Source organism: Corythoichthys intestinalis, chromosome 10 (assembly GCF_030265065.1).
Source record: "Corythoichthys intestinalis isolate RoL2023-P3 chromosome 10, ASM3026506v1, whole genome shotgun sequence".
Lineage (NCBI taxonomy): Eukaryota > Metazoa > Chordata > Actinopteri > Syngnathiformes > Syngnathidae > Corythoichthys > Corythoichthys intestinalis.
This window is the reverse complement of record NC_080404.1, coordinates 42,102,842-42,117,971: the sequence shown is the minus strand read 5'-3', so window position 1 is coordinate 42,117,971 and position 15,130 is coordinate 42,102,842. Positions and strand designations below refer to the sequence as shown.

Here is a 15,130-nt window from a genome sequence, read left to right as displayed (position 1 = left end):
AGAAGTGGGGAGGAGGAAAAAAAGTTGTGACACCGACCAAACACGATGTTAGGTGGCTCCAATAATACCTGACTGTAGCCGATAGCCTACAAGCTACGCCCACAAGATATGATAGATATCACATATATATAGAACTAGATGCGAAATGACAGATACAGCAGCGTTAGCAACATGTACACTATAGGAACTAGATGCGTGAGGGCCCAAGTACACCAGATGCATGATCGTTGCGGTTCCGGTCCGGTTCTGTGTTGACTGCGTGCCACGCAGTACGTCAAAAACATGCAAATCATACCGTCTGCGCACGGCTGCGGTCCGCCAACTCCGTTCCCTCTTGAGCGCTTGCGTTATCGCACGCTATAATGTGCCATTTAAAACAACGAAAAACACACGGCGTCTATACTCATCAGAGAAGCAGAGAGAGAGCACATTTTTTCTTTGCATATTGATATTTTAGTTATGTCTGTCTCTTAATTCCAGATTGACTGCATCATGTTGAAATCAGGGCTCCGTGTGTGGGGGCAAGGGGGCGGGGCCCTATTATGCCCTTGGTTGTGTCGGTGGGTTTATATCTTTGTGCACATTTAAAATTTATGGCACATAACATCTCATAGAGCTGTTATAAACAACTGTTAAATAATCTGCAATATTTATAAAATGGATAGCGAATTATATACTACACGAGCTAAAAAAACAGCGTACTTGGAATTGGTGTCTCAACACTGCAGATTCCTATGCCCAGCGCAAACTGTTGGTTTTTCTATGAAAAGTCAAGTAAAATGTAGGAAAGAAAGAGAAACGTCTCGAATAGACCACCAGGTCAAAACTTGTGGGTGTCTCTATTCTCTTTCGTACTTTTCCCCCTCGACTCGAGTATTTGGTCAATACCAAAAGTTCATCTCAATACTTTGTTATGTACCCTTTGTTGGCAGTAACGGAGGCCAAACGTTTTCTGTAAATCTTCACAAGCTTTTCACACACTGTTGCTGGTATTTTGGCCCATTCCTCCATGCAGATCTCCTCTAGAGCATTGATGTTTTGGGGCTGTCATTGGGCAACACGGACTTTCAACTCCCTCCGCAGATTTTCTATGGGGTTGAGACCTGGAGACTGGTTGGCCACTCCAGGACCATGAAATGCTTCTTACGAAGCCACTCCTTTGTTGCCCTGGCTGTGTGTTTGGGATCATTGTCATGCTGAAAGACCCAGCCACGTCTCATCTTCAATGCCCTTGCTGATGGAAGGAGATTTTCACTCAAAATGTCTTGATACATCGCCCCATTCATTCTTTCCTTTACACAGAGCAATCATCCTGGTCCCTTTGCAGAAAAACAGCCCCAAAGCATGATGTTTCCACCCCCATGCTTCACAGTGGGTATGGTGCAATTCAGTATTCTTTTTCCTCCAAACAAGAGAACCTGTGTTTCTACCAAAAAGTTCTATTTTGGTTTCATCTGACCATAACACATTCTCCCAGTCCTCTTCTGGATCATCCAAATGCTCTCTAGCGAACCGCGGACAGGCCTGGACGTGTACTTTCTTCAGTAGGAGGACACGTCTGGCAGTGCAGGATTTGAGTCCCTGGCGGTGCATTGTGTTACTGATATTAACCTTTGTTACTGTGGTCCCAGCTCTCTGTAGGTCATTCACTAGGTCCCCCCGTGTGGTTCTGGGATTTTTGCTCCCCGTTCTTGATATCATTTTGACATCACGGGGTGAGGAGGGAGTTGAAAGTCCGTGTTGCCCAACGACAGCCCCAAAACATCACTGCTCTAGAGGAGATCTGCATGGAGAAATGGGCCAAAATACCAGCAACAGTGTGTGAAAACCTTGTGAAGAGTTACAGAAAACGTTTGGCCTCCGTTATTGCCAACAAAGGGTACATAACAAAGTATTGAGATGAACTTTTGGTATAGACCAAATACTTATTTTCCACCATGATTTGCAAATAAATTCTTTAAAAATCAAACAATGTGATTTTCTGGGTGTTTTTTTAATATTCTGTCTCTCATGGTTGAGGTTTACCCATCTTGACAATTACAGGCCTCTCTAATATTTTCAAGTGGGAGAACTTGCACAATTAGTGGTTGACTAAATACTTATTTGCCCCACTGTGTGTATATATATATATTTTTTTATTACATTTATTCATTTATTTATTCAAAGAATTTTCAACGTAAAAAGCTCTTTGTCTGTGTTTCCACTCGGTCAGCTTTCACGGAGATAGGCCCCCTATTAATCAAAATGTCAATACCATTGTGAAGTCTATGCACATCCTTAACTTTTTGTCTGCTGCTGGTTTCGATTTAAGGCGTATGGCGAAGTAGATCTACACTGGCGCTTTGTAGCTACTAGCTGGTCACTGATGTAAACATTCCACTTACAACCACATACATAGGTGCTCCCAGGAGTTCACGCACATCACAGAAAGTCCCAGAGCCTCATCTACGTCGTGCTGAATCCATTTTTTGGAGATTCACCGGTGTTCCTCTGGTTTGATTTATCAATTTTAACTTTGTCTACACACGGCTTACTTCAACCGCACTTCATGTTGTTTTGTCTAAGTCCGTTGCAGAAAATGCCAAAGATAGCGCTGCCCAATTTACGCTCAGGAAACTTAACTATACATGCACATTTTTCACTCAAATCCCAATATTCTCACCTGTTCTATTTTCGGGAGAGTTTTTGGTTTTGGAGTGTCTGAAAAGAATATCAAGTTAGACCAGTTGTCTCTTTAAATCAAACGCCAGTGCTGATGTGCCCTCAAGCTGAAATGGTAAGAACCATTTCCACCTCTGCGGCAGAGTCTGACCAAATAGGCACGCTTCAAACAGGATTCTGCTTTGGTCAATTGTATTGTTTGGTCTCATCCATAGAGGATAACAAAACATTTTTTTATTTTCTGTCTTGTGAGTTGCAGTGTTTTTACGTTTCACTACGCAAATTGGGGGCAAGATTAGTGAATGTTCATCTCTTCTGTTTTTTTCCCCCCACTTCGTAGAATTCTGTGGCAGTCGCCTCCATCCATTTACCTCTGGCTGTTCCACGCACCTCCTCGTCTGCTTTGCAATCTGTTGATAACTCCACTTGCAGGCTGCAGTTCATCGTTTTCCGCAATGGCAAACTCTTTCCGTGCAGAGGGAATTCGTCCAATCTCGCAGACGCCGGGAAGCGCAGGAGCGTGTCAACACCAGTTGCTTTCACCAAATTAGGTAAGAGGAAATCCATTTGACCATCGTGTCTGTATGTCAACGCTCTGTCGTGTTATGGCGTCACATGCTTAAAATGTTTGCACACCTCGCGACATGTTGACACAGACACGCATTTATTTCTGCTTCCTAAATACTACGCCACGTCTTTATTTGTATTTTGCGCCAGTGTTTTGCACTTCACTCTTAATACTGCTGCAGCTTGCTCTTATAATTTGGTACGATGCGCGTCTCGCATGCATGTTAATTCTCCACTGCTTGCGCCGACTTTCCACTTGGTTTCTTTTATTGAATACATTGCATCCCCCTTGTTTTGCAGATGGCTGCAGCCTGGGGAGCGCCGTGCACTCCGTCACTATTGCACTCAGGCACTTCGCACTGGGGGTAGAACCCACCGCAGCCTATTGGGACTTTGACCTGCTGGATGGACATGGTGGCTGGAGGGCAGAGGGCTGCCACATAACAGGCTCCGGTGGAAATACGACCACCATTCACTGCAACCATCTTAATAACTTTGCTGTGCTCATGGTGAGTACTCTGTGAGATGGCAGTGTCATTCATGTTAGCACCCTCCCCTTTTCCTTTTCCACTTCTCCGAGCCTATTATGGGTCGAAAACAGCCTTTCCCAATAAAGAATAGATGGAGTCACGTGTTTTGAAGGGTTGCATGAAGAGGGCATTTAAAAGCTCTCTCTGTTGTTGCCTTTTTTAAGCGCAGATTTGTCAAGTGCGTGGATAAATAGTGTGATTTTTAATATATGTGTTTGTAGTTTTAGTATATTTTTTTCTAAATATCCCAGGAAGACGGATTTTCATGATTTATTCAGGATGTATTTTCCGCCAAGTAGAGAATAGGAAAAGAAGCGATGGTCTGAGAGGGAAGGAGCGCCTTGTCAGGAGCTATTCGCCTCGGAGCGCAAGTGGTGTTTTAATTGGTCGCAACCATCGCGCCGAGAGAAAATGTTGGACTATGAAGCCTAGCATGGTTCATTTGTGCCGCTCAAGTTGATCTCGACGCCGCCGCGCCGAGATGCCTCCTCCAGACGACGTCCCCCTCTTCACGCTGATTTCATGAGGATAATAACCAAAGCGCAACTGGCAATCGCATCGCCCGAGCCGCTCCATGCTCAGAGCCGCTTTTGCGCTCGGTCTAATTATTTTTATTTTATTTTTTTGGATGAAAAGAAATCCTCCGGATGTTTACCGAAGAGTGGGATTCGATAGACTGGGAGGTCAGTTCTTAGTGAAGCATGAAAAGTGATGTGCTTGAAATGCTTGTCGCCGCTTTCCAAGTTGCCGTTTACCTGCATATTTTATGAGGCTCCGTCCAGCTTGTTGGAAATAAGCTGGCTGGAAAACGCCGCATAGGAATGACAAAGTGTGGCCATGTGTGCGTGTGTGTTCTAGGGGTGGCGGTGGTGGGTGTTTTGTGTACGTGTGTGTGGTGGTGGGGGGTTTAGAGAAGAGCGTGGGTGTCCGTGGAGAATACTAAACTGTTACTAGATGGAAGCAGATGTCATATTGTAATTGTGCGTGCATTTTTTTTTTTGTCTACATCGGAAACGCGGGCTTGGGAAAGCGCGCAGTCAGCGTGCTCCTCGTGGAGGTGCATGGCGGGATATAACGCGACGTTTGCCATTTTCTGGATTCTAATCGGAACTTCAATGTGCGGTTGTCGTGTAACGAGTGCTTGAAACTGTGCAAGTTAATGATCTGCTGGAAGCTTTTGCGCCTGGGATTGCGCGTTTGTGAATGCAGTCACCACACCCGCCTGGTCTCTGCAGTGCACGCGAAAAAGACCCCTGTTAACAGACCTGTGACATCACGCTCTCTTTGGTTTCATATAAAAATGTTGTTCGCATGGTTCGTTTTGCAAAAATCATCTGTATAAGAGATTTATTAGCTTGGGAGGGCTTTTGCCAGCATCAGACCTGTTGCTTAATCGTGTCATGTCACGCTCAGAGAATTTTCCTCAGCATGCTGGCTTCAGAGTTGTCTTTTTTAAGCAATTTATTACAAATAGGCCTAGAGAGTGTAAGGCTGTAATGCCACCCTAGTCTTTGCTGCAGTGCTCCTCAAGGAAAATCAGGTCAACTTGCTGTAAAGTTAGTTCCATTGCTGTGACAGCAAGGCATTAAGAAGCATGGCAGTGATTTATACCACAAATGTAGCTGTTACATCACTTTCCAATTGTAGCTGGATCACCTTCTGTACTTCACTGATACAGCAAAATACCCACAATGAATGGAGCGTGGTAGTCAAAGGTACGATGCCATATTGTATTTTGTGCAGGGGTGAAAGTGGGCCAGAACGGTCAGCAACGCAGTTCCGGTATAAGTTTCAGGGCCAGAACGCAGTTTCGGTATAAGATTCAGGGCCGGAATGCTGTTCTGGTATAAGATTCAGAGCTAGACTTATACTTATTTTTCTGAATGTATGTTACTTATATCTTTATTATAAAAAAAAAAAAAAGTAAACATTTACATTAACTTCAATTTTAACATATATCCGATGTTCTTAAGTTGTTAAAATTGAGATTTGGCTTTTATGTTAACTTTTATTTTGCAAATCATTGAAAAAATACAATTTTGAATGAAAATCAGTTTTTGTATGTGTTCTAGAAATAACTGTGCTAAAACAGTTCTCTTTACATTTCAGTAGTTTAAGAGGTTTGACACCCCCCCCCAAAAAAAAAAAATCAAAAGAAAATACTAAATAAATAAATAAAATTTTTGGTTCCGTGGCGACCTTCACGTCGGGGAGTTCCGGCAAGAAATTCTAGCCACTTTCACCCCTGATTTTGTGGAGTACGATCGCATTCACCTTACGTAGGTCTGTTTTTGTGTGTGAGGTGTAGTCTACCAATGATTTAACAACCCAATAATTGTCCCTGAGGACTGACTGAAGCTTTATAGGAAAATACATAAAAGCACTTCCTTGATATTCTCCTGGACTTGGGGTCAGAAAGAACGACAACACTACTCACATTCTCTCCACAATGAAATCCTGATCTGGATTTTAAATACTAAATACCTCATTACCGACTGTTTTCTGTGTTTTTGTGCAATTACAGTTATGTTTTCCAAGTAACCAGTTACTGCACGTAGTCACGCTAATTAGTCAACAAAGCAATGTTAAGACAATTCCCCCTGAATAGCAATGAACAGAGCTGTTCTGAATGTTCAAAATTCCAGCACCATGAACAGTTCCTCTTCCTTCCCTCCTGTTCTACCCAGCATGGCCTTGTCTGTCTGCGGGGAGGGCTGACTCACCCGTTTACAGCAATGCAGCCTCGTCATTTGTCTCCATCACTGTGACAAGCTTCTATGCTCCCCACACCCCAACCAAAACCCACCTCTGCTGCGTCTTCTGTATGTTTAAAAGGTCACTCAGAAGTACAGATGTGTTCATTTCTAATTGCTTATTTATTCTGTAATATGTCTTCAATATGCATACTTCCATAACTGGTATTCAATCATAACTACGGTGTAAAGACTTAAATAGCCTTTCATGGAGTTTAATGGATAATTGCTGTGGAAACAAATACAGGCACAGTCAGAGAAGAATAGATAACCAGTTTCATTATGTGTTGATGACTCGTCTGGGAGGCTTTGTAGTTAATTTCGAAGGTGTTTGTTGCGTTTCAGCGCTGTCAATTTTTGACCAATCACTGGGGTAAAATCCTGCTATAACAGAAAAACAGCGACCTTTGCTAAATGGTTCCCGCATAAGAATTGCTGCAAATAAATTGTCAAAAATGTCAGATTTTGAGAAAAATGACGCCTTTTTTCAGCAAATTGGTAGGCAAAGGTGGGTAGATAAGCCAAAAATTTTACTCAAGTAAGAGTAGCGTTACTTCAAAATAATATTAGTCAAGTAAGAGTAAAAGTAGTCGTCCAAAAATGTACTACAGTACAAGTCAAAAAAAGTATCCAGTGAAAAAAATACTCAAGTAAAGAGTAATTGTGAGTAACTGCTTATTTTTGTTTGATTTTTTTTTTTTTTTTTTTTAACAATGGCATTTTTTTTCTCTCAGTACAAACTTATCGATATGAACTGTTGTTTTAATGATACTGAACTGTGTATAATGATACCATTACATAAAAATAATTGAATTCTGGTGAGAGAGAAAAGAAAAAAAAGACAGAAATGAAGCATTATTTGTCCAAAGAGCATGAGTGCCCTGCCCTCTAGTGGAGAAAATACTTCCTAGTTTGAATGGTGAATACTGTAGATCCTTCCTAGTTACCGTATTGGCCCGAATATAAGACAGTGTTTTTTGCATTGAAATAAGACTGAAAAAGTGGGGGTCATCTTATATTCGCGGTCTAGACATTATACCCATTCATGATGCTAGATGGCGCCAGATATCATTGAAGCGATGATCTGTCATGACAGATCTCAGCTACTCTCAAGTTTAACCAGTTTGCATTATTTTATTGCAATGTTTTTCCTTATTCAGATTTGTTTCAAGACTACAGTTACAATCAGACTTCACTTTGATGGTTAATGCAATTATTGCAATTTTGTTGTTTTATCACAATAGATAAGTTTAGGGCTGCAGCTATGGATTATTTTAGTAGTCGATTAATCGATGAACCCGTTAGTTCGAATAATCGAGTAATCGGATAAGGAACATAAGAAATGAAAATGCCTAAACTGAACCTCAAACGGTATAAAAAATAAATAAATGAGGATCTACGTACAACAAAAGAACAATTGGCTAACTTACAAAACAAATGTCCGCTAGCATAAATGCTATAAAATGCTAACAATTTTTTTCCCAATGCTTTTAACAAAATGGTTTTGACTCATATTCCCACAAAAAATGGCTAAATATACATATAAACTAAATTACGAATGCAATAAAAAACATTAGCCCAAACAAAAACTTAGCTAACCTTGATCTTAACAGGGGGCAGCTGGATTCAACCATATGAAATGAGGCAGACCAGAGGGCAATGTATCCACCCTAATCAATAAGCTAAATGTAAACACTTTCAAAATAAACCATTACAACGCTGCTTTAATTAAACGAATACTCGAAGCAACAAAATTTAATTCTAATATTTTTTTCTAATCGAATACTCGAGTTAATCAATTAATCGTTGCAGCACTAGATTGGTTTGTTTACATTTCAAAAATCAGAAGCCATTCATTTACGTATGCATTTGCACTTTAGTTTACAGATTTAAATGTTCAGATATTAAGATTTGAATGAGGCAAAATAACATGCTTTTTCTCTCAAATATGTTGATATAATCATTTGTTTCAGATGTACTGTAATTAATTTCTGTATAAAAATTAATTTGGTGTTCAAAAGTCTTTTTTCAAACTTGAGTCTTGAAAAAGAGGGGGTCGTCTTATAATCAGGGCCGTCTTATATTCGGGCCAATACAGTACTATTATGAAATTAAAGGGATCATATCTCCGGTTTTCCGTGGTCAATCTGTGGCAAATAAAAACCGAGAGAGGTTTAAATCTGCGCTTTTGAGTCATATTGAAGGCAGTGCTCTATGTCAAATACTTCTTTTTTTACGTTGCTTTAAAGACGCCACGTGATTTAAGAGGCTGGCTTGATCATCGAACGGCAAGCTTGCGTCTGATTGGTGTAATGGAGTCATGCGATTATTGTTGCGATGTCTCATTGGTGAAATTAGTAGCGCTACTCTTGGCAATGGCATTGCTGGCAAAAATATATATAAAATAAATTTAAATCTAATATGTAGAACAAAAAGGAAAAATGTAACAACTCTTGTGTAGCCCAAAGTCGCGGAGTAAGAGTGGTGTTTTTTCTTCACAAATTTACTCAAGTAAAAGTAAAAAGCATGGCTTAATAAAACTACTCTTAGAAGTAGATTTTTCTCAAAAAGTTACTTAAGTAAATGTAACGGATTAAATGTAATGGAGTACATGTAACGCGTTACTACCCACCTTTGTTAGTAGGTATGTGGTGGTCAGTTGCCAGGTGTGTAAGTCAATACAAATTATTATTTGTTTGTGGTTGGCGAGTTCTGTTTTGTTACACCACATTCCTCGGTGTGTGGCAGGCCTAATAGGGCTCCAGACTGCCCTAAATGGGAGCATTTACTCCTAAATTCTCGCACACCTCGCCTCTTTTTTGTCATTACTGTTCCTGGCACTCTTATGTTGCTGACAAACTTTGGCTCCACGCTTAGCAGCATTTAGTGTTATATTGCAATATTGTAGAATTCCACTGTATGAGAGAAGAATTTGTCTTTGATGAATCGTATGATTATTATTCTTGAGCTCCCAATACTATTGCACCACATCCATTTGGGAAATAGCCGTACTTGTCAGCCAACATTGGTCAAAATCAACAACCCGCTCTTCTGAAATTTTTTTTTTAACAGTTGAAAGCATACAAATAATAGCACCATTGTCATCGAACACTTTGCTTAAGCGAGCTACGCTTTTTTAAACATCAGATGTCTTATCAAACAACATTGGTTTTGCATCTGTCTGTGTGACTGCTGTGGTCTTTTCCCATCTTAACCTATTTTATTCTCAAACTGCTAAATATACTGCTAGTTTGATTGTTCTGATACCTCAAGGCGCACATTGTTTATTCCTACTTGCGTGTAACATAAACTGCACCCTTCAGTAGTTTTAAAGAAGGAATTTAGTAGTGCAGTTTAGAGTTTGTTGATTATGTCCTGGAGAACTGTAGCAGACGGCAAGAAAAAAATAATAAAAGAAACCCAAATTACAGTCACTTTGGTTAAGTAATAGTATGCAATCATATCTCCTTGGTCCAAACACAGGAAAGGCGTCTATCCTATCTAGTGTTTAATTGTAATAGGTAACTTGAAAATGCAATTTCAGGAGAACTTTCATAGTGATGCTTTGCTCTCCAAAGAGTCTCTTCCTGTAGATTTTCGGTCACTTACGATTAACTTTGGGGCATTTATGAGTCACTTCCTTGTTAACTCTTTGGCTGCCATTGACGGCACTAGACGTCCAATCCATTTTGGCTGGGAGGAGGTGAGTTAACATTAGGGGTGTAACAGTACACAAAAATCTCGGTTCCGTACGTACCTCGGTTTTGAGGTCACGGTTCGGTTCATTTTCGGTACAGTAAAAAAACAAAATGCAAAATAGAAATGTGCTAGTTGTTTATCACACACTTTTATGCTTTCAACAAAAAGAACATTAGCCTATACCAGTACTTCTCAAATGGTGGGGCGCGCCCCCCCAGGGGGGCGCAGAGCGATGCCAGGGGGGGCGCGAGTGACCTCGGGGAACATGCTTTTTTTTTTTTTTTTTTTTGCCGTACTAGAATAAAGTGTACTTGCACATCCACTCCGTGGGTGGCAGTGGCGCTCTCATTTTCAAAGTGCGTGCAGTATTTTTGAAGTAAGCAAGAGCACACGGAAGAGACTCATGCAGAGCTGGACTCACGCAGCGACCCACTGTCTTCTTCGGTTCTCACGTGTCCGGCCGAGAAGTGCCGTTTTCGGCTTGGGATCGTCACGACCAGCGCCCTCACCTACGGTTCTCCCTCGGCCGCCGAGAATGCGCTTTTTTCGGGCCGTTTGCCTTTGACTTTTAATATAGTGGGAAATGAGGAAAGACCACTGTTTACTGAGTCTAAAAATGATTATAGCGGAGAAGCCAAATCAGTTAAGACGCCACTTAAAGACATTAGACCTCAATCTCATTGATAAGCCGCTTGATTGTTTTTCAGCGAAAATGTGCCGAATATTGCCAATTGTCACAATCGTCCCGCTTTGTCAGTGTTATATCAGTAAACCAGTGAGCACTGTGGTGAATCAGCGAAAATAAAAACTTTCCTTCTGTCCAAAGACTCCAACCCCCCCCCCCCCCCCCCCCTTCTATTCAGTTTTGGGTTTTTTTCGGTCAAATTTTTTGGCATGTTGTCCTGAAGAGTAAATGTTTCTAATCAATTTGAATTTGTTATTATTTACTGATTTTATTACATTTTATTTTTCAGTATCAAATGGTCAAAAATGTACCTTGAGTGTATTTTTACAGTTTGGATGTGACTTTTTTTTTTTTTTAACTTCATGCAAATTGATGCGCGTTAAGTCTTTTCTGTTACAAGCAACACAATGTTAAAAAAGTTATACTTTATTATAAGTTGATCTATGTTACTTTTTTTCTTTAATAGAAAAAAAAGGACACAATGTTAGGCTGAGGCGTACTTATAATAGTAATATAGACGAATGATACTATTTACAGTGGCGGCAGAGAGTTGGGGGGGGCGCGAAACATTTACGTCTTCCTTGGGGGGGCGTAACAGAAAATAATTGAGAAGCACTGGCCTATACAAAGCTAGAATTCTGCTCAAAAGGTAGCGGGTATTTAAAGATAATCCAACGACAGTTTGCCTTTCAGACCCCGCGTGTTGGTTAGTTTTCTTTCTGAAAGAAAGAAGAAAAAAGAAGTCCTGTGCTGAAGAGAAAAGCAATCCCAATGACAAAGATTTTAACATGTATTTTGCAAATGAAATGCCTCAATGAAACATTTTTTTTCATATGAACGGTTTTCAAAAGCTTTATTGGTGGATTTTCTCAAGTTAAAGCGCCACACAGAAATTAATATATTTGATTGTGTAAACAGGATGTGTGTATTATTCTTATTATTTAATTACAGGTGTTTTAGCTCATTTCAATATATTTTATTTAAATGGGCTATTATTTATTTTATTTTGTGTTTATATTTTACAAATGTGATGTAGTATTCATTTATATTGTATATTTTATGTTGTATAACTTCAGTTCCTATGTGAATATTAGTTCCTACTTGTTTTATTGTGGTCGGAGGGCTTTGAATTGAACACGGGGCCGTGTTGGTTATTATTATAGCCAATGTTGGGCAGGTTACTTTAAAAAAGTAATTAGTTACATTACTCACTACTTCTTCCAAAAAGTAACTGAGTTAGTAACTGAATTACTCTATAGTAAAAGTAACTAGTTACCAGGGAAAGTAACTTACCGTTACTTTAAAAAGAACTTGTTGTATGCCAAAGAATTTGACATTTTCTGAGCAGTATTCGAGTCAGTGGAATAGAGAAGAACAGACAGGTAGTTAACTTGTTAGGTGCTTCAGCAGATTTGAATTGCTTACCACAGATGTCGTCAAAAGCTTTGCCCCGGGACATAAATTACACATTACATGCAGGTTCTTTCCTTTTAATTTCGACAAACTTGAAATAGTGTCTATATCTCCACCTCTTAAAGGACAATTTTTCTTCTGAATGCGCTGCCATCCCGACCCTGTGCATCTGTTTTGCATGTGTGTGTCTGCCGCATGCGCTGTTCTGGTTTACTCGTAAAATCACCGGCTCTGATTGGCTTACCACGACCCATGACTCTAACCCTCAGCCAATCACAATCACTTCCATCGCATCTCTCGAGGGGCTGCATCTAGGTAGGCTCGTTTCCCGACAATTCACGTCACCTTCAAAGCGTCTGCCGTCCTCAAGATGGAAGTAGAATTATTGTTGGCTGACAGTGGGAGATGGGAACGAGGCTAGCATCAGGTGTAGCAAACACAGAAACGTTACCAAACTTTGGAAAGCGTTGTCTAATTGAATGAGCAGGGACAAACAGCTTGGAGTCAGAAGTATGTGCGCTATTCTCGAACCTGAACACACCCCAAGTCTTGGATGACAAATCAACAGAGCAGAGAGTCGACTCGACACGGCTGGTAGTTTCTTCAGTTTATTCAGAGTAAGTAACGCACCGCTTTTGACCGTCAGTAACGGTAACGGCGTTGTAACGGCGGAAAAAGTAATTAGTTAGATTACCCCGTTACTGAAAAAATAACGCCCTTACGTAACGGCGTTATTTATAACGGCGTTACTCCCAACACTGATTATAGCAGAGAAGACAGCCGTAAATCAACAAAGACAAGTCAACTGTGCCCCGATCTACCACTCAAGAGATCTGATGGACTCAAAAAGTATGTTATGATTGCATATTAGTTATAAAATCGACCGGATCCACTGTATTATTACACGAGTGACTTCCAGCCCGATCCTAGCGAGTAGTATTGACGCAGGAGGGCCGCGTCTCGTGTCAAATAATAAACTCTGCCGTTCTTTTCGCGTGCGTCGCGTTGAGCCGCTTCTGGGACGCGTCTAACACGCGGCCGCGCTGCGACTGGTGTGCATTAGCTAATTGACTTTACGCCCGCGTTTCACTAGTTCTCGCGCTGTTGACGTTTCTGGGTTATATACTGCCCTACCGTGTTGATCCTCACTATAGTAGAGAAGACGGAGTAAATATAATCTACACAAAGAAACTGTAACCCGATCGACTCACAGCCTCGAAAAGTAAGGGTTATATTTAGGGCTGTCAAAATTATCGCGTTAACGGGCGTTAATTAATTTTTTTAATTAATCACGTTAAAATATTTGACGCAATTAACGCAGATGCCCCGCTCAGGGAGTTTTAAATGACAGTACACATTGAAACGCTCACTTGTTGTGTTTTATGGAGTTTTGCCGCCCTCTGCTGGCGCTTGTGTGCGACTTATTTTATAGGCATCCATGAGCATTGAGTAAGTAATTATTGACATCAACAATGGCGGGCTACTAGTTTATTTTTTGATTGAACATTTTACAAATTTTATTAAAATGAAAACATTAAGAGGGGTTTTAATATAAAAAATCTCTAACTTGTACTAACATTTTTCTATTTAGAACTACAAGTCTTTCTATCCATGGATCGCTTTAACAGAATGTTAATAATGTTAATGCCATCTTGTTGATTTATTGTTATAATAAACAAATAGTCCTTATGTACCTTACGTTGAATGTATATATCCATCTTGTGTCTTATCTTTCCATTCCAACAATAATTTACAGAAAAATATGGCATATTTTATAGATGGTTTGAATTGCGATTAATTACGATTAATTACGATTAATTAATTTTTAAGCTGTAATTAACTCGATTAAAAATTTTAATCGTTTGACAGCCCTAGTTATATTACGTCAGAAACTCGTTCAGTACGCATCCGTTCCGAACCGACTACCACGTACCGAAATGGTTCAATACTATTACATGTACCGTTACACCCTTAGTAAACATTCATTGGCTTGAAAAGATGAGCATTCACAGCCAGTATTCCCAATTTAAAGCAACACTATTTTGCAAAGCCAGTAGGCAAAACAATTTGCTACAATTCTGTCCAACTGCAGGCAGTGTTTCCCAGGAGAGCCTCCGCAAGTGTTTTTAAGTCCTGACCTCCTGGTTGCCTGCAGTCGGACTGAACTACATTTGTGATTCCAGTGGCTGTGCAATGGATGAATAGCGATGATGTCATGAATATAATTGTGGCTAAGCAATATCATAGGGCAGTATAATGAAAGGGGGAAGTGTCGCATGTCGTAAAGTACACAGCACATTTGTAGTTTTTTTGTTGTGTGGCAGGGTTCCTACAACCCTCCTCACACACCATCCTCTGGGGCAGTGGTTCTTAATCTGGGTTTGATCAAACACCAAGGGTTCAGTGAATAAGTCTAAGGGGTTCGTCGAAGGTAAGGAAACGCAGAGCCCTATTTTGGTATTCTGATTAAATCTTGGCAAAGTGGCTTTTTAGACCATGTTTTGGACTGGTTTGCTCCCAATTTACAGGCTTAATCCATTTCTTTTAACTGCTTTTAAATGCATTTAATCAGTACGACAGGGTAAAATGACTCCATAATGGTTAAAACTACCTAATTATTCCTCTCCCGAAAGATATTTTATGCCACCGGATTTAGTCTGGCTTTTGTCATTTCCCTGCCCCGGCTTTGGAGACGCGGGCTGGCAGTGCTCTTTGCCGGGAATGAACGCTGAAAATAACCCATTCTGAGTGGACAAACCGGCCGACTTCGGAGCGGGGGGCTGCACGTGGCCAAGCCGAGGAAAGCGCATTCTCAGCCGGCA

The 15,130-nt window shown here is 40.6% G+C and overlaps 1 protein-coding gene across 7 annotated transcripts in view; it reads left to right on the top strand.

Moving 5' to 3' along the window:
- Nucleotides 1-15,130, top strand: part of LOC130922696 (adhesion G protein-coupled receptor A1) — a 264,480-nt gene that overhangs the window by 149,430 nt on the left and 99,920 nt on the right. For 6 of the 7 annotated variants that reach the window (XM_057847627.1, XM_057847628.1, XM_057847625.1 and 3 more), the window contains 2 exons: nt 3,002-3,212; nt 3,529-3,737. In XM_057847627.1, the coding sequence (XP_057703610.1) occupies nt 3,002-3,212; nt 3,529-3,737 (420 nt within the window). Of the gene's footprint in view, nt 1-3,001; nt 3,213-3,528; nt 3,738-3,793; nt 4,442-15,130 lie in introns of those variants that run through there. The other variant, XM_057847633.1, reaches the window with a different exon arrangement.